The sequence below is a fragment of the Serinus canaria genome, chromosome 28 (genome assembly GCF_022539315.1).
Source record: "Serinus canaria isolate serCan28SL12 chromosome 28, serCan2020, whole genome shotgun sequence".
Taxonomy (NCBI): Eukaryota; Metazoa; Chordata; class Aves; order Passeriformes; family Fringillidae; genus Serinus; species Serinus canaria.
In genome coordinates this window covers 4118739-4145420 of record NC_066341.1, presented here as the reverse complement: position 1 = coordinate 4145420, position 26682 = coordinate 4118739, and the positions used below count along the sequence as shown (strand labels likewise).

At 56.7% G+C, this 26682-nt stretch overlaps 1 protein-coding gene across 1 annotated transcript; it reads left to right on the top strand.

Annotated features, from left to right (window-relative positions):
• The first annotated feature begins 830 nt into the window (after positions 1 to 830).
• On the top strand, positions 831 to 26682 carry ONECUT3 (one cut homeobox 3). Its single transcript, XM_050986049.1, has 2 exons — positions 831 to 1860; positions 26390 to 26682. Exons 1-2 carry the CDS (start codon positions 831 to 833, stop codon positions 26680 to 26682), a joined length of 1323 nt encoding a protein of 440 aa, XP_050842006.1.

Here is a 26682-nt window from a genome sequence, read left to right as displayed (position 1 = left end):
CGTAGAAACGGGAGACACGCGTGGGGAACCCCGGGGGTGCGGGACAGGATATTTGGGGTAGACAGGGACAGCCAGGCCCCTGGGAGGGGCACGGGGTGGACAACGGGGCAGGCAGCGGGGGGCAGGGGGGTGTTGGGGACGCTGGGGACAGGCACAACCAGGGGTGGCTGGCACAGCCAGATGTGTGCACAGGGAGTGGCCTGGGGCCGGCCAGATGAGCGGGGGCGCAGGTGAGCACTCGGCACCTGCAGCGCCGCCGGACGCGCGCTGGGCACCGGGTGCGGCGGGGAGGGCGCGACAGCCGGTCCGGGGAGGGTCAGGCCGGTGGCAGGGGGTCACCCCGGGGCGGCGGTATCACCGCGGGGCGGGGGGAAAGTGACCCCGGCGGGGGTCCGGGTGAAGGCGCTCCCCGCTCCCCGCGGCACCGGGAGAGGGGCGGGGGGGCGGCTCGGTCCGCGGGGGGGCGGGGCGGGGCGGCGCTGACGTCACGCCGCGGGCCAGAGCGAGGCTGCCGGGAGCCGGCGGCCGAGGCTCCGCAGCCGCCCCGCACCGAGCCCCGCGCCCCGCGCACAGCCCCGCGCCAGACCCGCGCCCCGAGCCCCGCGCCCAGCAGGGCGGGCGGCGGGCGCACCATGCCGGCCTGACCGCGGGGCGCGGACATCGATCCCCGGGCGCGGAGTCTGAATTAATCCGGGCAGCCGGCGCGGGGAGGGGGGCCGGCGGTGGAGGAGGAGGAGGAGGAGGAGGCGGCGGCGGCGGCGGCGGCGGGGGGGTGGGGGAGGAAGGCAGCGAGCGAGCGGGCGAGGCAGCGGCAGAGCCCGGCGGCCACCATGGAGCTGGCGATGGAGAACCTGGGCAGCCTGCACGGAGTCCCGCACTCGCAGCCCGCCGAGCTGCTGAGCCCCGCGCACGGGCGGCAGAGCTCGCACCGCAACCTGGTGCCGCACGGCCGGCCGGCCATGGTCTCGGGCATGGCCTCCATCCTGGAGGGGGGCGACTACCGCGGCGAGCACAGCTTGGGAGCCCCGCTGCATCCCGCCATGAGCATGTCCTGCGAGTCGCCCTCCGGCATGAGTCTGAGCAGCACCTACACCACGCTGACTCCCCTGCAGCACCTGCCGCCCATCTCCACCGTCTCGGAGAAGTTCCATCACCCGCACCACCACCACCACCACCACCACCCGCACCAGCGCCTGGCCGGCAACGTCAGCGGTAGCTTCACCCTCATGCGCGACGAGCGGAGCTTGGCCTCCATGGGCAACCTCTACAGCCACTACCCCAAGGACATGCCGGCCATGGGGCAGCCCCTATCGCCGCTGCCCAACGGGCTGGGTAGCCTCCACAACGCCCAGCAGCCGCTGGCCCCCTACGGCCCCGCCGGCCACTTGCCCAACGAGAAGATGCTCTCGCCCAACGGCTTCGACTCGCACGCCGCGATGCTGTCCCGGGGCGAGGAGCACCTGGCGCGGGGGCTGGCGGCGCCCAGCTCGGCCATGATGCCGCCGCTCAACGGGATGCACCCGCACGGCCACCCGCACGGGCAGCCCGGAGCCTCGCTGCTGGGCGAGCGGGAGCGCCCGGCGCCCGGCCCCGGCTCCCAGCCCGGCGGCTCCGGGCAGGTGGAGGAGATCAACACCAAGGAGGTGGCCCAGCGGATCACGGCCGAGCTGAAGCGGTACAGCATCCCGCAGGCCATCTTCGCGCAGAGGATCTTGTGCCGCTCCCAGGGGACCCTCTCGGACCTGCTGCGGAACCCCAAGCCCTGGAGTAAGCTCAAGTCCGGCCGGGAGACTTTCCGCAGGATGTGGAAATGGTTGCAGGAGCCGGAATTTCAGAGGATGTCGGCGCTCAGACTGGCAGGTAGGACACGGCACGGCGCGGCTCGGGCCGCCCGCCCCGCACCTCCGGGCGGGTGGGTCAGGGGGTGCTGCGAACACGCGTGGGAACCTCGGCGGTTCCGGAGTTGCCATCGCGAACTGGGGCCGGGCCCGGGCGGTGTTGCCGACCCGGTTCGTGACCTTAATACCAAAGGGAAGGAATTTATGTTTAAGGTGAGTTATACCTAAGGCGACCTCCCGCCTTCCCGGGCCTGCTGCTGCCCGCGAGAGAAGCGGGATCGCAGCTGGACGGAGCCGAGAGGTGCCCTTTGGCCGCCGCCCGTCCTCCTGCCTTGGGGATTTCCCTGTCGGTGCCGCCGAACCGGCCCCGTGGCGCTGGCAGAGCCCTGGAACTCGTCCGTAGCCGCTTCTCGGGGAATCTCCGGGCCGGGGCTGCGGGAGCGGGGCCGCGCTCCGCTCCCTCCGGTCACAGGCTGCCCTCGGCAGAAGGACCGAGCCCCGCCTGCCCCGTGTCTCAATCCAGGGCTGGGTCGAGGTCCCGCAGCACCGTTCCCCGCCGTCTCGGGCCGGCGCTGGGCCGAGGCTGTGCTGGAGGAGCGCAGAGGGTGGGCGGGGGTCGCGGGGAAGGGGCCAGAGGGTGCGACAGAGGGGACAGCGGCCAGCGGGGACGTGGCCGGTGCTCCCAGCCAGCCCCGGCCCAGAGCCGCTCCCCCCGGAAACGACTGGAGCTCTTGGCTCCGCGGGGCCGAGCCGTGGCGGACAAAACACGTTAGTGATTTCTAATTTATTTTTTAAGAAATCCGAGCTTCCCGTGGGGACGGGCAAAGCCAGCGACGAGGACCCGCCGTTATTTATGGGGAAGAGCAGCGTTCATATGTATTTAGTGTAATTCAGTTGCTCTTTAATTAGGGCAGGGTAGTGGCATCTTTTAGTTCCAGTCGATGCCCTATTGAAAAGCAGTTAATAGAATGCAAATTGTTCCTGGCTTTACAAGGTTCTGGTAAATAAAGATTTAAACACTGCCGCGATCGGCCGTTTAATGCCCCCGTTGTTGGGGCTAATTGAGCAGCGGGCTCGGGCTTCTGCCTCGCCAGAATTGGAAATAATAATGAATAATTCAAAAATAATAGTAGTAATAATAATTTAAAATATCCGTGATGGTGATGATAAAAAGGCGGCCGCAGCTGGGGGAACCCTCTTCTGGGCCCGCCTGGAGAGGTCCTTGTCCCCGGGCCGGGTCAGGGATCCCTGTCCCCGAACCTGCTCGTAGGATCCCTGTCCCTGCTGTCACCTCTTTGCTCCTCGCGCCGCCGTGGGAGGTTTATTCTCCCCAAAATTATTTTTCTTCCCCGGCTCCGTTTCCCCCGCCGCCAGGGCCTCCATGTCCCCATTATTTACAGGAATTAACCCCCCAGATTTCCGGGGAACGAGTTTGTTCATTTGCTGTCCTTGAAAACAGGAAAAAATCCACCAACCAGCAGCCCAACCTCCCGTCCTGAATCTGCCCGTGCTGCGCCTCACTCCCCACGCGTGCCCGGGCCGCCCCAAGAGGCTCCTGGAGGGGCTCGGCGGAGCTGCCCCCTCGGTCCTGCCGCTTTGTTCCGGCCCCGAGCCCCGCTGGGTCCCGCTTTCGTTTCGCTCCTGCCGCCGTCTCGCCCGCTCGGGCCCGGCCCTCGGCCCGCCCCAGCCCCCCGGGCTCAGCCCCGGCCCGGCTGCCCCGAGCGGCGGCATCGGGGGGAAGGGGTCGCGCTGGGGGGGCCGGGCCAGAGCCCCCCGATCGATGCCGGTGAATCCCCAGCCCGGCCCAGCCCGAGGCCTCGGGGTGAGTGCGTTCGTTCTTTCCCGTTCTTTTCCAGGCTGGGGGCCTGGAGGGTCCGGATAGTTGCCACCTTCGCCCCCCGGCAAGCAGGGAAGGGACCTGGGAAAGGAGGGGAATTTTTGGAATTTTTCTTTCCAGGTAAAAAAAAAAAAAAAAAAAAAAAAAAAAAAGTTCGACTTGTGGCACGGCCGGGGCAAGGACTGGTCCTGGTTCTCATTCTATTCCTACTCCTGTCCTGCTTCTATTCCTATTTCTCTTTCTGGTGCTATTCCTCGTTCTGCTTCTGGTTCTATTCCGATTCCTATTCCTGTTTCTGGTCCTGTTCCTGGTCTTGGTCCTGTTTCTGGTCCCGATCCTACTCTTACTCCTATTCTCTCTCTCTCTTTTTTTTTTTTTTTTTTTTTTTTTTGTTTTGTTCCTATTTTTGATCCTAGCCCTGGTCCTGGTCCCGGTCCGGGGCCGCAGGAGTCCATCTGATGGATTAGTCCGAGTCAGTGAGCCGCGGATCGATGACCACGCCGGGGCCCTAGAAATGGCACCCGCCGCTTTTCTCCTCTTTCCAGCCCAGTTCCCCCCACCCCGCTGCCCCCTCCGCAGATGAACCATTAATTATTCAGCTGGGAGATGAGGGGGCTGCAGCTCCGGCCGCCCCTGGCTCCCTCCGGCCCCGCTCGCCCCAAGGGGCTCCGCAGAAGAGGAGGCGTCCCACTGAGAAACATCTGGGCAGCAGCTGGCGGTGCCCAGCCCGTCCCTCCGGGCCATTCATCTCTGCGACCCCGAGTGGCGGCCGCAGCCCCCAGGGCCCGCTCCACATTAATCTCCACCAACTTCGAGATAGCCCCGCGAGGCCTGCGAGGGCCCGTGGGTGACGCAGAGCTCCCACGGTGGCACTTCTGGGGGTCCCTGCACGGGTGTGACCCCCACCCGCTAAACCCTCGTGCCCGGGGGCGGAAAAGGCCCCGGCTCCTTCCCCGAGGGGCAATGGGGGAGCTGGGAGCGTTCCTGCGCCCCCATCCCCGCGTGTCCGCGGGGGCAGAGGGCGCCTCCCCACCCTGCGCGTCCCTCGCCTGGCTCTGGGCGCGCTCCCATCCCAGTCCTCCTCCCGTGGGAGCCCCTTCCCCGCCACCGATTTATTCCGACACTCAGGACCGGGAAATTTGCTCGTGATTATTTCTCGGGAGGGGGACAACGCCGTCGTGTCCATTTGAGGCACGGCGCTCACTGCTCGCCGCCTCCCGCATCCCCCGCCCGCAGGGGCACTCGGGGATCCCTCCTGCCTCGGTTTTCCCCGGCTGTGCGTGGAATTCACCCCCGCGCGTGGGGCGCGGCTGGCCCGGGAGCTCCTGCTGCTTTTACATTCACTTCTCCTTTTCCCTCTCCAACCTTTCGTTTAATTTTTCCATTAACACTTCCACCCCTCACCCTCCACCCCCGTCTTTTCGTTCTTCATTTTAATTCTTTTAGTTTTAACTTTTGTTCGTTTCATTTGGTTTTCTTTCTTTCTTTCTTTCTTTCTTTCTTTCTTTCTTTCTTTCTTTCTTTCTTTCTTTTTTCTTTCTTTTTCTCTCTCTCTTTCTCTCTCTCTTTCTTTCTCTCTCTTGCCTTATTTCTTGCCTTCCTTTTCTCTTTCCTTTTTCTTCCTTTCTTCCTTTCTTTTCCATTCTTTTCCTTCCTTTTCCTTTCTTTTTTTTCTTTTCATTTGAATTCTTCCTCTCCTATGAATCCCTTCCCCGTACATGTCTCCACCGCAGCACAAAGCGTCGTTTTTCAACACAAACCCCAAAACCACCCCGGAACTGCGAGCACGACCGCGGGGCTGGGCCAAGGCAAATGCCCGAGAGCTTTGACAATACCAATAATTAATTTCACTAATTAATACCGCGAATTAATACACAGACGTGATAGAAAAAGGGACAAGATGGCGCTGAAAAAAACGTCGGGAAATATATATATATTTTTTTTTTCACCAGTTTTGTTTTAATTTCAGCCTCTTTCAAACGACTTTGGCCCAACGACGGCTCCTCCCGGCCCGCGGCCACCGAGCACCGGGCGGCCCCGGCCCCGGCCGGGCTCTGGCCCGGGAGACCGGCAGAAAACCGCCGACGGTTTCGTTTCTTTCGATCCGCGCGTGGCCGCAGGCGACGGGGAAAAGGCGCCGCATCCGCGGAGGACTGGGGGAGAATGGTTTTGTCGCCGTAAAATGGGCGAAACAAGATTTTGGGGGACCCGGCTCGCAGCGGCTCCTCCCGGCCAGGGAGAGCTGCCCCGCAGGGAGTCAGAGAAAGATTCCGGAAAGGAGGCAAAGCTTTGTCCCAGTTGGAAAACAAAAAACAACCAACCAAACCTTTAAAAGTGTGGGGGTTTTTTGTTTTGGTTTGGGTTATAGATTTTTTTTTTATTGAATTTCTTAATTTTTTTCTTAAAATACTATTTTATTTTGCTAATTTTTATTTTTTTTTAGCTCTTAAATATAGCTGGAACGAGATGAGCTTTAAGGTCCCTTCTGAAGCAACCCCGTTTTGGGGTTCCGTGAATTCGAGGTGACTTTCTCCGCCGGTGCGGAGCGTCCCGCACGGAGCAGCCACCGCCGGCGTCCCCGGCTGCGCGGGGGCGGCCGCTGCGCGCTCCGCTGCTCTCCCTGCGCCGTGTCCCGCAGCTCCTGGTGTCCCTCACTGCCTGAACCCCCTGTCCCGCAGCTCCTGGTGTCCCTCACTGCCTGAACCCCCTGTCCCGCAGCTCCTGGTGTCCCTCACTGCCTGAACCCCCTGTCCCGCAGCTCCTGGTGTCCCTCACTGCCTGAACCCCCTGTCCCGCAGCTCCTGGTGTCCCTCACTGCCTGAACCCCCTGTCCCGCAGCTCCCCGCACCCTCCGCGCCCCGCTCCGCGCCGCCGCCTTATCAGCGCGGCGGGGCCGCCTCGCTCCGCCCGCGGCTGTTTTTCTGTTTGCTCCTAATCTGCGCCTCAGAAGGGGCCAATAAACCTCCCGCAGGTTAAACATTAAATGGGGTTCCTTCCCCCCACCCCCAAGAAATAAGCTCCCCTCTGCGCGGGGTGCCGCCTGCCACCCACCTGCGCCCTCGGGGCTCTGCTCCCCCAAACGCTGCTCCCCAAAATCCCCACGGGCTCCGCACAGCGCCCCAGCCCCGGGGGCCACGCCTGGGGCTTTTCTTGCCGCCTCCTTTTAATTTGGGTTCGCATTTTGGGTGGGTTTTTGTTGGGTTTATCTTTTTCTGGGTGTACAACACGGGGGTGATAATTTTTTTCCTCGTCCTGTCAATCGCCACTGAAACCATAAGGGAGAGATAACAGAGAAGAGAAAACTCTCGGAGTGACCTTTGAATCAATTTGAAAAACCTCATTTAACTGATAAGTCTTGAAAGGCCCAGAACTAATTTGAAAATACATCTATTAAAATCTCATTGCCGCTGCCTGGGAGCTGCTGGGAAGGGTGTGCGAGGCGACTTCCCGGGGTCGGGGGAGCCGGGAGAGCAGGTTTAAGCCCTGGTCAACAAAGAGATTGCAGAGTTGACTGCAAAATGATGGAGCTTAGACCAGGAGAAAAATAAGAATATTAAAAGAAAATGGGTTTTTCTATCCCAGCTGGTGGGGAAAGGGGAGATTTACAGCATTTTCCTGCCATAACCAGGCACGGAGTCTGGGATCGCAGACAGAATATTGGATTTTTTTTTTTTTTTTTCCCTTCGCAAAACAAATCCAATATTTTCTCATTGTGCTCAGAGGCAGCTGCAGGGCCAGGGAGCCTGTGGCTCTGGGGGGGCAGCTGTGCCCCACTGAGGGGCCGAGGAGGAATCTCTGTGCTCCCATCACTGCCTTTTCTGCCCAGCTCCCTTGGTGCCAAAAAAATAGAGGAAGAAGAGGGATGATGAAGGCGGGAGGAGAGCAGAGGCAGGGCCCAGGCTCGTGTTTCCCTGCCTTGGGAATGTCCTGCCTTGCCCTGGGCATCACTTGGATGTAAAGGAAACAAAAATCCCTGCAGCAATCTCCTGGCACAGGGGGCTCCTGGTGCGAGGCCATCCTGGGCTTGGAAACACGAACACAAAAATAAGATTTAAAATGAAACAAACTCCATCAGAGCCTGGTTTGAAAGAACTGAGCCTTGGCAGCTCGGTGGGGGTGTGGAAATGCTCCTCCTGCTCCAGACCTTGGGTGCAATTTGGGATGCTAGGCGAGAATCCCAGCAGGACAGGCCGTGCTCCCTGCAGGAACTGCTGCTGCCCTGGCTGGGACAGACCCGGACCAGTCACCTTCCCCAGGACAGGAAGAGTCTCCTGAGGTTCTCTGAGGTTTTTGGAAAGGTTCAAGCAGAGGGAGGCTGACCCTGAGCAGGAATGGAGGCACTGGGCAACTTTGATCTGCCCTCACCCCATAGCCACGTTCATGGCTCTGGCTCAGCTTCTTTTTTGGATTTGAGCTGAGATGCCCAAATTCCTGGAGTTTGGCATGAAGCTGAGGCTTAAAGCAGCCCAGGATGAGTCCCATTAAGCCAGGACAGGTCCCATCAGCCCGGGACATGGTCTGACCCACCTGGGATGTGCACCTGGCCATGGCCCTACTCCTGCACAGCCCCAAGGGCAGCGCAGAGAGGTTGGGGCAGCTCCTTGTTTTGGAAACCAGCCCAAATGGGAAGGGGGAGTCCAAAATATTTCCCTCCATCTTCATCCAGAAGCCATGCAGGGAGGTTCTGGCCAGCAGCAGCTTTTGGCAGCTTTGGAGTGTGTTTAATCCTGGCTCCGTGCAGGGCTGGGGACACTGAGCGGCAAAATTTGCTGATTTAATGGAAATTCAAAAATCTTGTTAATACCTCAAATGATACAGGGAGATCTCTGTATCCAGCAAGATGTAAAGCAAGTCTGGCTTGCATGGGAGAAATGGATTTTTAAAACCATTTGGTGTTGTTAAAAAATAGCAAAGCAAAGAGGCAACATGGATTCTCTGGTGTTGCAAGGAGGGACCGGGGTATTTAAAAAATAAGGACCCAATATTAAAATTGAGAGATGTTTGTATGGACATGGGTAGGATTTCACGAATGACCCTAATAACTTAGCAAATTTTTATACATATATATATATATATATATATATATATATATATATATATATATACTCACATATATACATGCATCCATGTATATATATATTTGCTAAGTTATTTTTTATGTATGTATATCCGAATTTGCTAAGTGATTGCCCAAGTTATCATAAGTATATAAAAATATCTTTATATTATTTACTTTATATTTAATTATATTATTTATATTTATATTTATATTATATTTATTATAACAATAAAATTTTATCTAATTTTATGAAGTTATTAGGGTCCATTATTGAAATATATCTAATGGAATATATAAATATATATATTATATATTTATATTCCATTCCATTAGGGATCTGCATCAATGCTCTAAACACCGGTGGTTTCTGCAGTGCAAAGAGAGGAGGTTCAGAAGTGATTTTTGATTTTAAAGCCATTCCACGGGGTGTTTTATGTCTGGAGGAGTTGGGTTCAAAGTGTTTCCCAGGTGCTGAAGTCAAGCCTTGCCCACACGGGGGGGATGCAGGGATGCTGGGCTGAGATGGGCAGGGTTGCTCGCATTGCTTGGATTCCCTTTGGGATTTGGGAAGCCCTGTCCCCCTGGCAGGCTGAGGGTGGCTCAGCTCTGCCCAGCCTGGGAGAAGGAAATGGAAAATTTCCATGTGGAACAGGAGGGAAAAGCAGGGGCTGCTGTGGGAAGGCTGGGGCTGGCTGTATTCTCCTTGCTTGCAGAGGAGGGAGGAAAACCCACACGTCTTGACAAAAAAAAAAAAAAAAAAAAAACCAACCCAAAAACCCAACCAAAAAAAGTTCCCGCAAAACCACCCCCAACCCCCCCCCCAAAAAAAAAAAAAAAAAAGGAAGAGCAAATTGCAGCTTTTGCTACTGCTGCTGCCCGGCCAGGGGCACCAAGCCCACTCTGCTGAGCTCAGGGCTCGGCAGGAGGAAGCAGCAAGGGGAGCTGCAGGTCTCCCATCCCATGGGGCTGGAGGAGAACCGAGCTCTCCTGAAGCAGGAATGACTCCAGAGAGCCACAAGCACTCGGGCCTGGGGGGTTGGGTGTGCCGAGGGGGCTCGGGGTGCGGCACAGCGCCGAGGGCTCTGTGGGAACCCAGGGCGCCAGGTTTGGCTGGCAGGGACCCTACGGAACCCCAAAAAGGACCAAGAGCAGGGGAAACACCGCGGGTCACGGGTGATGCTGTCCCCGAGGAGCGCACACAGCACGGGCAGGGCACAGTCTGGGGCAGCCCAGGGCCATGGCAAGGGTGGCTTTGACCCCTGGGAAATGTCCCAAAGCCACCACGTGGAAGAGACACGAGCCGTGGCCATGGACTGAGCTCGTGCCTCAGTTTCCCCGGGCAGCAGAGGGGATGAGCAGCGCTGAGTAGAGCTCTGGCAGCGCAGGGTTATGAGAGCCGAGCAGCTCCGCGGTGCCCCGGAGCCTTTCAAGGTCCCTCTGCGGGCCCGCGCTGCTCCCGCGGCCGATAAGGAGCCGGTAAGGAGCGAAGCTTCTCCAGCCGGGATAAAAGCGCCAAGGCAGCGGGAGCTGCTGACGGGAGATAGCATCAGGGGCTGACAGAGATCTCAGCGCTGCCGGAGCTGCTCCCTCCGCGGGGCAGCGCCGCCACGGCACCCCACTCCTGCCATTTCCACACAGACCTGGCCCTGTTCCCTGGTTTTTCCCCATTTTCCGAGGGTCTCTCGTTTGCCCCGGCGCGGAACCCCCGGATAAATTCCAGCCCGGGCTGGGGGAGGATCTGGGCTGCGGTTCCTGCCGGGATGGAGCCGCACCTGGCGCAGCTGGGCTGGAATGGGATGATCGATGCTCGATGCCAAAGGGGTTTGGGCTTCCAGAGCCTCTCCAGAATGGGGGGGTCCTTTCCCCATTCCCCCCCAAGTCCAGGGAATGGGGCTGGGGATAGGGCTGGGAATAAGGCAGGGAATGGGGACAGGAAATGGGGACAGGGAATAGGGGAAGGGAATAGGGGCAAATGGGGCAGGGAATGGGGCAGGGAATGGGGCAGGGAATGGGGCAGGAGCAGGGTGGGATTGTGACACTGCCCTGCCAGGCTTCAGAGTCATCCCAAGGCCTCTGGAAATGGATACTTGGATCAATGTCTGATGTTAATCCTCTTTTTGGGGCCGAGCTGTGGGATTTTGGTGACACTTCTCAAGTGGAATCAGTGAATCCCTACCCTGTGGTTTCCCTGGGAGCTCCTCTGCTGGACTGCCCAAAGCCACTGGCTCACTTCCCTGCACACACGGGCAGCCAGAAAACCGAAATTGAAAGCAAACCATCAAAATTAGGGCATTTATTTGTGGAAAGATGATTCCAATCCAGCTGGCTTTTCCTGCAAAAATACTGAAAGCATCTCCCCAAAACCCCAACAACCTTTTTCACCCCAAAATGCTGAATCCTCTGCCTCCACCACCTCCAATTAAAACCCAGATGATTTCTTTGCTCTGGTTTTTGTCACCATGGCGAGGTGGTAGCCACGCTGTGGTTACTTGGGGGTGAGCCAGGTTCTTTATCCTTGGGAAAAGGGACCTGGGAGACATTTAGGGGTTCAGACCCCCCTCAGCCCGTACCCCAGCACTTTTCAGGGGGTTTGTGGAGGGTTTGGGCTTCCTCTGGATGAGGTATTCATCCCAGAGCCGAGCCCAGCCCAGGAACCCCCGGGGTGCTGCTGGTGGGAGGGGGCAGCACCTGGCAGTGCCTGGCAGTGTCACTGTCACTGTCACCTGGCAGAACCTGCTGGGAGTGTCACTGTCACCTGGCAGTGCTGCTGTCACCTGGCAGTGCCACTGTCACCTGGCAGTGCCACTGTCACCTGGCAGTGTCTCTTGCTGTGCAAGAAGGGCAGAAAAGAGGCAGGAGTGGAGAGGGGGATGGAAGGGAAGCCAAGGGGCTGCTGGGCATTGCCCCGGGCACAGCTGTGCCACCCGCAGGTCCCCTCGCTCCTTCCTCTCCTCCCTTTGCTCTTTCCCCTCCTTGTTTCTTTTTCTTTTTTTCTTTCTCCTTCATATTTCTTTTTCTCCCTTTTCCCCTCTTTCTTTTTTCTTTCCTTTTCTCCCTTTGTTTGTTTCCCTTTTTCTTTTTCCTTTTTCTTTCCCCCTTTTTTTTACCCTTTCCCCCCCCTTTTCCTATCTTTCTCTTTTTCTTTTACGTATATTTCTCCTTTTATCTTTTTTCTTATTTATTTTTCTCTTTTTCTCTCTTCTTCTGCATCTCCTCCTCTTTTCCTCTCCTTCCTTTTCTCTCTCTTCCTTCACTTCACTCCCTTTCCTTTCAACTCATTTCTCTCTGCTCTCCTTTCCCCTTTTCCCCCCTTCCCTCTCTCCTTTCCTTCTCAACCCATTTTATCCCCAAACCCCTTTCCAAGAGAAACCATTCCCTGGAACCATCCCAAGCCCCTTCCCCAGCTCTGCTGTCCCATTCCACAGGTAGGGAATGGGGACAAGGAATGGGGGCGGGAATGGGGATGGGAATGGGGCTGGGAATAGAGCAGGGAATGGGGCAGGGAATGGGGCTGGGAACAGGGCAAGGGAATAGGGGAAGGGAGCAAGCAGGGCAGGGAATGGGGTAAGAAATAGGGCAGGGAATGCACAGGAAATGGGGTAAGGAGTGGGATAAAGAATAGGGCAGGGAATGGGCCAGAGAATGGGGCAGATAATGTACAGGGAATAGGGTAAGGAATAGGGGCACAGAATAGGAACAGGGAATGGGGCTGGGAATAGGGCAGAGAATGTACAGGGAATAGGGTAAGGAATAGGGGCACGGAATAGGAGCAGGGAATGGGGCAGGGAATAGAGCAGGGAATGGAGCTGGGAATAGGGCAGGGAATGGAGCTGGGAATAGGGCAGGGAATGGAGCTGGGAATAGGGCAGGGAATGGGGCTGGGAACAGGGCAAGGGAATAGGGGAAGGGAGCAAGCAGGCCAGGGAATGAGGCAAGGAATGGGACAGGGAATAGAGGCAGGGAATGGGGCAGGGAATGCACAGGGAATGGGGCAGGGAATGAGGCAGCTCCTGCGGGATGGATCCCCCTTCCCGCAGCCCTCCCTGCAAACCTGCCCGCGAGCTCCCGCCGGTCACGTCGCCATCAAAGTGATGTGCCAGCAATATCCAACACGCAGTTAAAGCCACTCGTGGGAGTTTCAATAAAATCGACCGGGCAGGATCAATGGGCTGCGCTGGCCCCATCCCCACACGGAATGGGGCGGGGGAGCGCGGGGGGGGGGCAGGAAAAACACCCAGGGCTGTGAAATGGGGGCGGTGGGAGGGGGGAGCTGATTACAAATCTATCCCATCCTCGCCGTGATTAATTGCTGCGTTACCAGAAGGAACAGCGCGGGGTGGGGGTCATTTTTAAAGGTAACGTTGAGGAGGGAGTTTCTCTGTTGCCTTGGGATGGGAGGAGACGGGAGTCCTTTTCCTGTGGGTTTGCCTCCTGGCAGGATGGGGCCGGGACAGTGATCGTTCACCCCAGCCCAGCAGCGATTTGGAATTTGGGAAGAGCCCTCCCCAGCCACACAGGGAGAGCTGAGCTCCATCCCCACCTAGCTGGGATCACTGGTGTCCCAGCGCTGGGACCCTGCCCCAGCCAGGGCATCGCTCGATGGAGCACCAGGGTGCAGGTTCCACCCTAAACCAGCCCTGGGCAGCCCCTTCACCCCACACCGGGACTTTGAAAGGGCTCTGCGTCCTCCCCAGGCTCAGGGGGTCTCGCTCCTGCCCTGCCCTCCCCCGAGATGCCCAGCTCAAATTAAAACATCATCCATCGTTCGGTGGCAGTGCATAATCCCTGGCAGATCAGCGCAATTACTGCGGGAAATGCCTGGGGAGCTGAACTAATAACGCCGGCCGGTGGATTAAGAGTCACTGGCTTAGCGCCGGCCGTGCCACCGCACCAGGGGGACACCCCGGGGACACCCCGGGGGACAGCGCGGTCCCGGTGGGGCTGGGGGCGGTGGTTGTGTGGCTGAGTGGAGGTTTGGGGTGGTTTTACTGCCCCCTGCTCCATATGTGTGGAGCAATAGTGGGGCAGGGGTGGGCAGGGATGGGGGCAGGGATGGGGGCAGGGATGGGGCAGGGATGGGGGCAGTGATGGGGGCAGGGATGGTGGCAGGGATGGGGGCAGGGATGGGGGCAGGGATGGGGGCAGGGATGGGGCAGTGATGGGCAGGGATGGTGGCAGGGATGGGGCAGTGATGGTGGCAGGGATGGGGCAGGGATGGGCAGGGATGGGGCAGTGATGGGGGCAGGGATGGGGCAGGGATGGGGCAGGGATGGGGCAGTGATGGGGGCAGTGATGGGCAGGGATGGGCAGTGATGGGGCAGGGATTGGGCAGTGATGGCGTCAGGGATGGGCAGTGATGGGGCAGGGATGGGCATGGATGGGGGCAGTGATGGGGGCAGTGATGGGGCAGGGATGGGGCAGGGATGGGGGCAGTGATGGGGCAGTGGATGGGGGCAGGGATGGGGGCAGGGATGGGGCAGGGATGGGGCAGTGATGGGCAGGGATGGTGGCAGGGATGGGGCAGTGATGGGCAGGGATGGGGGCAGTGATGGGGCAGTGATGGGCAGGGATGGGCAGGGATGGGGGCAGTGATGGGGGCAGTGATGGGCAGTGATGGGGCAGTGATGGGGGCAGTTGGGCAGGGATGGGCAGGGATGGGGCAGTGATGGGCAGGGATGGGGCAGTGATGGGGCAGTATGGGCAGGGATGGGCAGGGATGGGGGCAGTGATGGGGGCAGGGATGGGGCAGGGATGGGGGCAGTGATGGGGGCAGGGATGGGGGCAGGGATGGGGGCAGTGATGGGGCAGTGATGGGCAGAGATGGGGCAGTGATGGGGGCAGTTATGGGCAGGGATGGGGCAGTGATGGGGGGCAGTGATGGGCAGGGATGGGCAGTGATGGGGCAGGGATGGGGCATGGATGGGGGCAGTGATGGGGGCCCGTCCCCCCCTTCGGGGCGCGGGTGGACCGCTCCATCCTGTGTGCGCGGAGCAACCGGACCGGCCCATTCAGCTAAGGGAGGGGAGAGCAAGGGCCGGTCCATCGGGCGTGGGGGGGGGGGGAGTGTGGCGGGCTGTACCACTGGGTCCGCCCCGGGGGGGAGCGCGCCCAGCCATCCGCAGGGGGGCGCCAGCGCGGCGGGGACGGCCCAGAGCGGCTGCGGAACGAACCATTGCGGCTGTGGGGGGAGCGGGCGGGACCAGCGCTCCGTAATGGCGGGGGGGAGGGGCGGGGCCGGGCTGGGACCCTCCTCACCCTCAGCCCGGGAGGGGTCGGAGTTACCCTGGGCCAGAGGGGCGAGGGGGACACACCTGGGGGCCGCACCGAGCGTCAGAATGGGGCTTTGCCCCTTGCCGCTGTCACAGAATTCCAGAGTGGTTCGGGTGGGAAGGGACCTCATAGCCCACCCAGTGCCACCCCTGCCATGGCAGGGACACCTCCCACTGTCCCAGGCTGCTCCCAGCCCTGTCCAGCCTGGCCTTGGGCACTGCCAGGGATCCAGGGGCAGCCCCAGCTGCTCTGGGCACCCTGGGCCAGGGCCTGCCCACCCTCCCAGCCAACAATTCCTGCCCAAGATCCCATCCAGCCCTGCCCTCTGGCAGTGGGAGCCATTCCCTGGCTCCTGTCCCTCCAGGCTTTGTCCCCAGTCCCTCTCCAGCTCTCCTGGAGCCTCTTCAGGCCCTGCCAGGGGCTCTGAGCTCTCCCTGGAGCCTTCTCTTGTCCAGGGGAGCACCCCCAGCTCTCCCAGCCTGGCTCCAGAGCAGAGGGGCTCCAGCCCTGGCAGCGTCTCCGTGGCCTCCTCTGGCCTGGCTCCAGCAGCTCCACGTCCTCCTGCTGTTGTTGCCCAGGGCTGGGGCAGCTCTGCAGGTGGGGTCTCACCTGAGCACAGGGGCAGAGGGGCAGAATCCCCCCCTCCCCTGCTGCCCACGGTGGGGGCTCAGCCCAGCACAGGGGGGTTTCTGGGTCAGTGCCCATGGCCGGGGCAGGCTGAGCCTCTCACCCACCAACACCCTGAGTCCTTCTCCTCAGGGCTGCTCTCCCTGAGTTCATCCCCAGGCTGTGCTCAGGGCTGGGATTGCCCCCCGTGCTGGCTCCATGTCAGGTAGGAACAGCTGGGATTTGGGGTCACACTGGAGCTGGATTTGGGCTGGAGCTGGGCTGTGATGTGGGCTGACAGAGGGCTGTGAGTGCCCGGGGCTCCCCTGGACTGGGGCCTCACACCGTGAGGGGCTCCAGGCTGGATCTCTCTGCTGCCCTGCCCTGCTGGAGCTCAGGGGTGCCCAGAGCAGCTGATGGCCCTGTGCACATCATCTTGCCCACCCTCAGACAGTCCTGGGGACACAAACCCTGGCTGTCCCTGCACCAGAGGCAGAAATGCACCAGCCCACTGAGAACTGACTCAGCCAAGCCCCAAGGGACTGAGGGAACTGGGGGTGCTCGGCCTGGAGAAAAGGAGACTCAGGGGTGCCCTGATCACTCTGCAGCTCCTGAAAGGTGCCTGTGCTCAGCTGGGGCTGGGCTCTGTCTCCAGCAGCACTGATAGAACCAGAGCACACAGCCTCCAGCTGGGCCAAGGGAAATTCAGGTTGGATATCAGGAAAAAGTTTTTCACAGAAAGGTGATAAAGTTCTGGAATAGCTGCTGGGGAGCGGCCCATCCCTGGGTGCAGTCCCCATCCCAGGGTGTTTAACACAGCCTGGATGTGGCACTGGGTGCCAGGGGTCAGTTGGGGTGTTGGGGCTGGGTTGGACTCGATGAGCTTGGAGGTCTCTTCCAACCCAGTGATTCTGGAATTGTGTGAATTCTGTGATTCTGTGAATTCTGTGATTCTGTGACCTTCCCATCTCACACCCCATAAATGCACCCCGGACCAGATTTAATTAGGACATGCAAGAAACTCTTGGGGTTTTTCCCCTCCACTGCTCCTTCCCTGTCTCCAGCCCGTGTTCTGTGGCTGATGATGGCTCTGGGCCCTCTCTGGGCTCCAGCTCTGCTGAGAGCAGCTCAGGGCCAGCACACCCTGATGAAGGACCATTGCCACTGAACTTGCTCATTGTCCCTGCTCAAAGTTCCAGGAGCAGCTGGAGGCAGGAACAGGCTGCTGGGAATCCCAACGGGAATCCCAAAGGGAGATCCTTGCTGCTCCTCTCTGTATGAAGGAGTGAGGGCAGAGTGGAATGCACAGCCCTCCCAGCCACAAATGTTTTCTCTCTCACACAGTTTGCATTTATCTGAAATTCAGAGTGTGTGGACCAAATGCTGACATGTAGATCTGTGAATCCCCTGTGTATAATTAACACTTTAATTTATTAATTTACAATTTATTGGCCTATTCAGTAAATATTATTTACACATTCTGGAACAACTCAAGCTGCAGGAGTGGTCCTTCAGAAGCAAACTTGGAGTGGATCCTTCAGCTGACAGAGCTCATCCTGCAGCACAGCATGAATCAGTATGAATGAAAATCCATGGACTAACAAGTTCAGTGTCACAGGGATGCCACCCCGGATTCCCATCATGGGCTTCTTGTCCAGCATTACCTCATTCTCACAGAATGGAAAATCCTGAGCTGGAAGGGAGCCTCAGGGATCATCAGTGTCTGTCCCTGCACAGCCACCCCAACATCCCCACCCTGAGCAGCCCTGAGAGCTCCTGCAGCTCTGGCAGCCTTGGGGCCATTCCCTGGGGATCAGGGCAGTGCCCAGCACCCTCGGGGGGAAGAACCTTGCCCTAATATCTGACCCAACACCAGCTCCCCCTGCAGCCGTGCCACAAATCAACCCCCAAACTCCCCTTTTCCCCCCAGAATCTGTAGCTGGGGCTTTTGCACCAACGCTGAGCACAAGCGAGTCCCGCTGGCTCCAAGGAAAACTCATTCCAGGGGACGGAGGTTTTCCAGCCTCATCCCCTCCGCCGCTGCCATCCCTCCGGGCGCTGCCGCCTGACTCCGGCACTTCATTAGCACCAATTTGCTCTCGTCTCGCTAAGTGCTGCTGACTCGAGAGAGGAGCCAGGAGATCCGAGCAGCGCTCCGGGGCTCCTGCCCAGCCCTGCCTCGCCACAGCGCCGCTCCAGTCCCGGGCAGCTGCTCCCCGTGGCCGCCGTGTCCACGGGAACAATAAAAGCAGCTGATCCTGGTCCAAAAAAGGGAGAAAATAGGACAAATGGGGAAAATGTTCCCAGCAGGGCTGATCCCCATTCCCCTGGAGTCTGGAAAAGCAAGTGGGAAATGAAACCTGTGCAGAACAGAAATACTTTTAACAACCAACTCGCCTTTTTAAGTCATGTGAAGCTGTTTTGGTGTCCCTGAGGGAGGTTTGGTGGCTGCCACCAGGGCCAGAACAGCTCACCTGGGGGGGACAAGAATAAAAGCAGGGCAGATGTGGAGGGATGGAGCCACAGCTCCTTTGTATGGCTTCAGCCACCCTCAAACCACACAAACTCCTCTGCTCCAGTGCTGGGAAAGCTGAAAGTGCCACCCTTGGAAGAGCAGGCCACGCTTGAGAAGTGCAGGAGAGGAAATGAGCTGTCCTGGGGGCTCTTCAGCTTTGATGAGCCCAAATCGGGACCCCCATCTCGGGAAGGACATTTGTCACCTGAGCAGGGGACAGAGGGCTTGTGCTTCCCTTTCCAGCCCCTTCCCTCCAGATGCCAACCCCTGGGGCTGTGGGGGATGTGTGGGCTGGTCGGTGTGGGGGGCTGGCAGAGCCAGATCCATTGCATTTTTTCTAGATTGAACCGGAAGAGTCAAAGAATATAATCATCTTAACATCCTAGGCCCATTAACACACACACAGAGAACATCAATTTGCTAACTTCAGAGGTAAATTTCAGCTGCAAACTCTCTAACCAAGAATTTACCATCTACCACCATTTTAAAACCTAAAGATCACATGCTAGGGTCAATAACAAATTTCTAACCTCTAAGAAAAGTACATATAGGAAAATACACAGTGCAAAACAAATGCTGGATCCTGCTCAGCTGGATCAGAGCTGCTCCCTGGGCTGAGGCACCAAAACCTCGGTGTGGGGAGGGAAGGGAAGGGCAGGGAAATGCAAGAGGGAAGGGAAGTGTGAAAAATGCCAATCACTTGTTTTTTAAAATTTTAAAAGTCTAATAGTAATAAAATGGTTATAAAAATAGGGATATAATTAGAGTGATAATAATTTTGGACAACTTGGATTAGGACAATATGAGACAATAGAAACAAAGAATTATGGATGTCCAGGTACCTTTTTCTGGGCAGCACAAAAAAGGACCCACGTTAACAGAGGATTAACCCTTAAAAACCATAACCTGTTGCATATTCATACACCTCATACATGAAGCATAAATTCCATTCAAACACAGGATTCTGTCTGGGCAGTGTCAACTTCTTCCTCTGAATCCTAATGGTGTCTTCAGGGCTGAGCAAGGTGGGAAGAAGTTCATTTCTTCTGATAATGGAGCAATAAATTCTCTTTCTCTGAAAGATTCAGGTGTCCTGTGGCTGCCATCTCAGTGTGAGTCCTTTCTTTTAAAAAGTATCTTACAGAGCACAGTTTCTATTTTAACATTTTGTTATAACCTAAAACTATATTTAACACACTTCTTAAGAGAATTAATACAGCATCACTTTCTAACACAACACATATAATATTCATTTGAATATTTGCAAAAAGCCAGTCATAAAATACCCTTTTTTCACAGGAGGGGAAGGGCAGAGAAGTGCAGGAGGGGAGGGAAGGGAAGAAGTGCAGGAGGGAAGGGAAGCGCAGGCAGCAGCGCTTTTGTCTCAGCTCATCTCCTCACTGGCAGCGCTCAGAGGAAGATTTAATTTGCAGGGCTCGGAAGCGGCTCCCCCTGCAGCGCTGGCTGCATACCAATGCCCAGGGGCTCTCCCCGTCCCCAAGCTGCCAGGGACACCAGGGACACCGGCGGGGAAGGCTGGCCCCAGCAGGGGACACGTGGCACAGGGACACGTGCGGGGCTGGCAGCTCTGGCCGGCCCTTGTCAGTCCTCCCGGGATTTTCTGGGATGCTCTGCAGCTCCTGACCGCATCTCCCAGACTCTGAGTGGCCTCTGATGGGGTTTTTATCACTACAGAGTGGCTCGGATGCTGTAGGACTGTGGCACCCAAAATTCCCCCCAAGTTTTGGAGGCCAGGAGGTGATTTTTTAATCGTGTGCAGCTGAAGGCTGGGGATCCCAGGAATGGGCACTGCAGGGCAGGCTCTGCAGGTCATTCCATGGCTGGCACCGTGAGAAATGATACTCACTTCCAAAAAATGTAAAAGGTTTATTAAAACCTTTTCAAAAATACAACAGGAGACTGAATAGAGAGAATATTGCAGCACCTGGAGCAGAGGATTTTTCCCCCACGTGCTCACCCACACAATGGAGGTTTTGCCTTTTAACCCTTTAGCCCCTCCCAAAGTTCTGTCCATTTGCTCCTTCATTCCTGTCCTGTGGTGGAGTTCACTTCCTTGAATCTCAATTGGAAGTCAGGTTTTTATTGCCATAGTAACAGTCCCACCCTCCCAAATGTCCCAAACCCAGGCCACCTCTGATATCAGCACAAGGGGGGTAAAACACAACTATAAATCTATAAACTTCTCTTAACATATATACAGGATATTTGCCTTTTAATTGTGAGAGCCAACCATGGCATTACTCACTTATCCCACCACCACATCCCCCGTGTCCGTCTGTTTATCTGTGTTTGGAACCAAATGGGGTTTCAGGAAAAGAAAAAAGGCAAAAAGAAAGTTGAGATTTGTTTTTTTAAGAACTTTTCCTTTGTTCTGTACTGTTAGCATTGTGTTCTCCCAGCTGGAGAAGATCTAAATTTCTGCTGGAGACCACAGTTTGTGATACATCTCTTTTTTCCTGCAGTACAAAGAGAAATCAAACCAAGCTCTCAGAGTTGCCCCAGCACCCGGCCAGCCCCACTGAGAACCAGAGGATTTCTGGTTAGGAGATAAAGCTCCCTGGTCTGTGCTCCAGCTCAGGGGGAGCAGACACCACGGGGTTCATTCATGAGATTCATTCTGGGCTCATCCCTCTTTACTCAGAGCTGAAACTCCCAAAACCTTTCAGAGCAGGTGGGGGCTGAAGCAGTAACACCCAGCCCCCCTCTCTGGGAAGGGAGGGACATCACAGAGCCATGGAATTGGTAAGGCTGGAAAAGAGGTCTTAGATCAAGCACAACCACCAAACCAGCACCACTGCCATGTTCCCTGCTAAACCATGTCCCCAGGTGCCACATCCACACATTTTTTTAACACTTCCAGGGATGGTGACTCCACAATTTGCCTGGGCACCCTGTGCCAATGCTGGGCAAACTTTCCCATGAAGAAATTTTCCCTAATATCCAATCTGAACCTCCCCTGGTGCAACTGGAGGTCATTTCCTTCTGTCATTGGTTACTTGGGAGAAGAGACTGACCCTCACCTGGCTCCAACCTCCTTTCAGACCCCTCTGCCCCTTCAAGGAGATGGGGAAACTGGGGCAGTTCAGGGGCTGAGCCCGTCTTGAAGGCACAGAGAGCAGCCAGCTTTGCTCAGGGCCATTTCCCACCCTTTGAATCAGCCTGTTAGATTAGGCCCTTTTCTGACCCAGAGATGGGGTAACTGAGAGGGGTTTTAAAACCTTTTATTCCATTTTCACTCTCATGTGAAGGGTGAGACAATACAGATGTTATAATTCACACCATCAAATCAGAAGCCAAGTATTTCCTAATTACAATTTATTATAAACATTTCCTGGCCTATCAGCTTTAGCCACACCATGCTGTAGATGCCTTAAAGCCAATCATCTAAAATTACCCCTCGTGGGTCCCACTACAATGCATCTTTCACAGCTCTATTTCTCCAAAGTATCCAGTCTTATTTGCAAGGCCACCCTTTGAAACTATCTGGTTCCATTTCTCTCTCAGCAATGTCTGTCCTATTCCATGGCATTTATAAGCCAGCATCTCTTATCTCAAGGTTTGCACACAGGTGCACACTGGGTGAGCCTTCTGCCAGGCTTCGAGAATTCCCTACAAATCCATTTCCCACATCAGCCCATCCCACCTTTGCACCAGGGAAACCTGTCCCCACCTGGCCAACCACACCCAGGTTCCCCCTCTCCATCCCTTCCTCCGTCTCCCTCTGAGCCCATAAATGCTCCTCAGTCCTCTTCCACCCCTGGGAGATGATTTGACAAGGAGAAAAAGAGAGAAACTGGTGGGGTTTGTGCAGAATTTTCCCCCCCTAACCTTGCTTACAGCCGGCGTGCTGGCTCTGAAAGCCCCTGGCTGTCTTTTGTGATTTCAACAAATCACCAGCACTTAAGGAAAGTGGGCAGAAAATTACAGGTTGTATTGCAAGTGAATGGAGAGGGAAGAGCACGCTGGGGCCGAAAAGCAGAGGTTTGCTGGTATAATAGAGAAAGCAGGGTCTGACAGGCTGTGGAAGCCTGCAAAGCCATCAGGTATTAGTTAAATGCTTGGCGGGGTTCACGCTGCGAGGCATAATCGCAGTTCCTGAGCAGCAGCCATTTGATTGTCTCCATTATGTCCCCTCTGAAATGATTTGGGAGATGTTTTGCTCAAAGCTGTCAAGGTTAAGTCAAGGAAAACGCGCTGTCTCTGACATGGGGCTCTCAGGAGGCAGAAACCCTGGGCAGAGCCTCTGGGGAGGAGGGTGGGATGGCTCTGCTTTTTGGAGCTGTTTCCTCCTGCTTCCCCTGCCCGAGATTCCTCCTTGTCTTTGCTCCCTGTGTTTTTTCTGCAGCTGGGTCAGAGCTGCCTTAGGGACAGCCTTGTTTGGATTGTGTGCCCGGTGTGTGGAGGGATCTGTGCCGTCACCAACCCCGTCCCACTGCAGCTGCCATCCCCCCTTGTCACTTCTGGGCTCCTTGGTTGGGTTTGGAGGGCGTGAAACGACCTGAGGAGGGGCTGACAGAGGAGAAAACCCCCACTGTGGGTGAGCTCAGCCCTACTGGCCAACAGAGCCATGGCAGACTGGAATATCCTGGGCTGGAAGGGACCCTCAGGCATGATCAGCCCAGCCCCTGTCCCTGCACAGTTACCCCAACATCCCCACCCTGAGCAGCCCTGAGAGCTCCTGCAGCTCTGGCAGCCTTGGGGCCAGGATGGTCCTGGTACTGCCAGGGCCCTCTGTGCCCCAGGAGGATCAGGACAAGCTCAGGAATAAATAAACCCTGTCCTTTGGGGACACATGCAGAGGCTGGGGTGGAAACGTCCCCATGCCCACAGCCAAGCCCAGAGAGCTGGAAAGGACATGATGGAAAAACAACATTAACCCAAGCCTGGGGTGTTTGGATCTTAGAACTTGGGGGGAAAAAGGGATTTTGGAGCCCAGAGAAAGTACCTCACTCACAGCTGGTATGGGTGGGAGGCAGAGCTGTGCCCCTGGCTATTGCACTCACAGGGAATGCCCTGATGAAGGCAGGAATGATGGATCTGACTCCACGTTCTCAGAAGGCTACTTTATAATACTATATTATATTAAAGAATACTATACTATACTATACTAAAGACTACAGAAAGGACACTTACTGAATGCTAAAAAGATAATAATGAAAACTCCTGACTCTTTCCAGAATCCTGACACAGCTTGGCCACAACTGGCCAAAGAGTCAAAACAACTCCCACCAGAAGTGTGGGTAAACAATCACCTGTGGGTAAACAATCTCCAAACACATTCCACATGAGCACAACACAGGAGAAGCAAATGAGAGAAGAATTGTTTTCCTTTTCTCTGAGGCTTCTCAGCTTCCCAGGAGAAAAATCCTGGACGAAGGGGTTTTTTCAGAGAATGTGAATGCCACACCTGGCTGCCCCTCGTTCCTGGCTGCCTGTGGGGACATGGGGACAGCCACCACCAGGCTGCCTGGGAAAGCAGCACCCAGGGGATGGGGAATGGGAAAAAGATCCTCCATGGAGGGGTTGATGGCTGCCGTAAATAGATCTGAGCAGCGCCGGCATCGATCGCTGCTGCGCGGAGCTGTAATTAGATTGAGCTGGGGGAGAGGGAGTGGGGCTGTGTCAGCAGAAAGGGAAATTAATAAATAAACAAAGCAGCACAGGAAATGGGGGATGCAGCAGTGCAGGCCACAAATAACCCAAACTAGCAAAAATAACCCAAACTAGCCGGGGTGAGGAGCGGGATGTCACCTGTGCCTGCACAATGGCACTGCTGCCACTGCAGGAGCCCAGTTTTACCTGATGGCTTGTGTCTGCCTCAGAGCTCAGAGTTATTGATGGGAGACTGGGGTGTAATAATCACTGCTAAAAAAGGAACGGGAAGTTGGAAAGCTGAGAGGCTGGACCTTGGGCTGGATGTCCAGCGTGGTCATGGGAGTGGGTGCCAGCAGAAAGGAGAGCAAGAGGACAGACTGGATTGCCAGGGTGACAGCTGGGTCACATCTCCCATCCACATGGAGACATTCCAAGGGCCGTCCTGCAGGGCAAAAGCCCTGAATTGGGTGGAGTGTGAGGAGCCCACCCTGGACACAGGTGGAGCTGAGCATGCCAGGGGTGCCGGGAGGGCTCGGGGAGGGTGGGCTCAGGGCACAAGTGTGGGGGGAGTGTTTCTGTTTGTTGTTTGGTTTGGGGGGGCATTTGGGGTGGGTTCTTTTCTAAAATTCATTTCTGGGGGAAAAAAAGTCAAATTTTCTATAAAGGCTTTTTTTTGTTTGTTCTTTTTGCAAGCATCTGATGGTCATAGGGTAGGTTTCCACATTCTCTGCTGGCTGTTTGAGTAAGGTACCCCTGAGACAGGGTCCCCTGGCATCACTCTGAGTGTCCCTTTGTCCCTAAGGATGGTGGTATGCAGCCAAACCTGCCTGGGGAGGGGGGGAAGGGGAGGGGAAGGTTCTCCACTGGCTTTACCAGGGGAAGGTTCACCACTGGCTTTACCAGGGCTGGCTGGTTTGGACTGAGAGTGCTTGGTGGTGTCCAGCTAGGTGCCTTCCATGCCCTGCCCAGTGGGAGCAGACCTGGTGGCTCCCAGCACGGCATGGGGACAGGGCCAGGACTGAGCCCAGCAGCTGGGACACAGAGCTCAATCTGCTGCATAAATTGTCTCCCTCAGTGAGCTCCAGATTTCCCCAGCTCTGGGTGGGAGGGGTGGATCTCATCCTTCTCTCTCAGTTCGAGGTGATGTGAAGAGGGCTTGTAGTGGAGGCAGCTGAGGAACTACAGGAGGAGGAGATTGCTTATCTTCCAGAGAGGAAAAAATTACTCCAAACAGTCTCCCACTACTCCTGAGCCACACATTACCTCCCCTGTGGCTGTGGAGGTGTGTTTGGAGAGCAGGGAGGGGTTTAGCCCAAGGGAAATACCTGTCCTGTGCCCCTCCAGCATCTCGGCCCCTCCGAGCTCTGTGCTTGGAGCTTGGAACTGCTTTGAGCCCTCCAGGCCAAAGAGGCTCCTGCAAGTGCCAAGTTGAAATCTGCCACCCAGACAGCAAATGCCTCAAGGGACCCTGCAGAATCCTTTAGAAGATCTGAACCAAGAAACCCCAAAGGCTGAAAACTGCTGCTGCCCTGGGCGAGAGCGGGACTGCCTCCGGGAAGTCTTCAGCCCACAGTTTGCTCCCTCTCTCTTTTCTGAGCTTCCCAGGAGGAAACGCTTTGTCCCTGGCCCTGTAGGGTCAGGTCCATGCCCTGCCTTGTCCATGCCATCTCAGGTTCCTGCAGTTCTGTGTCTGGTTGAGTCCCTGAGCACCCAGATCAAACCTCAACAGCTTCAGGGTCAGCCCTGCTTTGAGCAGGGACTGGGTCAGCCACCTCCACCATTTTACGGTTTTCTAGGAAAATATCATAGCAGAGGTCTCCTTTTCCCACCTCTTCCACCAACAGTGATCTTGATATCCTCACAATTAAAATTCCTATATTTATTTATTTTACTCACTTCCACTTCTGTCCTCATGCAGCGTGCTGGGGTCAGGGGGGCTTTCCTGGCTTCCCCACGTGGCAGCCCCTCTGTGCTGACCTTTGCCTCCAGCCAAACCTGTAGGGAAGGCTTTTAATTCAGTGCTGACAAATGTGCCAGAGGATCCAGTAGCAAAGGCACACAGAGGAGAGAGAATTTCCTGGAGCCTCCAGTGGCTCAGGCAGGAAAATCCTTCCAGAGCAGGTGGATCCATGATCAGTCCTTCCAAGCTGATGCTGTGGTATTAAGGCTGCAGAGTGACCTTTCCATAAAGTCCCCGTCCCCTGCATTTCTGAGCTGGCAGCTGGATGTGGTGGCCAGGAGACACCGGTTCCCTGAGTCCTCCAGGGACATCCACAGGCATGATGAGGAGTGAGGCCATGCTGAGGGAGGCTGAAGGATAACCCTCAGAATTTAGGGCTGAATCCCAACAGCCAGTCTCTGGGAACAGAGCAGTCCAGGGCTCTCTTCAGTCTCTAGTCCAGAGTCAGCTGGAGATGCTGAGACTTCCCCTGGGCTTCCCCCAGGCTTTTGTCACCCTGCTGTCACAAGGGGCCATTGTCCCTTCTCAGCAGGCACAGGGAGGAAGAGGAGGGAGCGGTGGGACAAGAGCCAGTGAGTTTCTTAGCGGGAAGGGCCTGGATTTTGGGAGGCAGCCGGGCAACCTGCAGGTGGATCAGGGTGAGGAAGCCCAAACTAACAGCCCTGTTCTCTCTTTTGAACGTGTCCAGCCTGCAAACGCAAGGAGCAGGAGCAGCAGAAGGACAGGAGCCTGCAGCCCAAGAAGCAGCGCCTGGTCTTCACGGACCTGCAGCGCCGCACCCTGATCGCCATCTTCAAGGAGAACAAGCGCCCGTCCAAGGAGATGCAGATGACCATCTCCCAGCAGCTGGGCCTGGAGCTCAACACCGTCAGCAACTTCTTCATGAATGCCCGCCGGCGCTGCATGAACCGCTGGCAGGAGGAGCCCGGCGCCAACCCCGGGGTCCCCTCGTCATCTACAAGCACTTTCTCCAAAGCATGA

What these genes read in the sequence shown, in the direction of transcription:
- ONECUT3 (XM_050986049.1), top strand. Translation starts at nt 831, where the DNA reads ATGGAGCTGGCGATGGAGAACCTGGGCAGCCTGCACGGAGTCCCGCAC. An exon ending in GTCGGCGCTCAGACTGGCAG is followed by an intron (nt 1,861 to 26,389) that starts GTAGGACACGGC and finishes GAACGTGTCCAG; the next exon opens with CCTGCAAACGCAAGGAGCAG.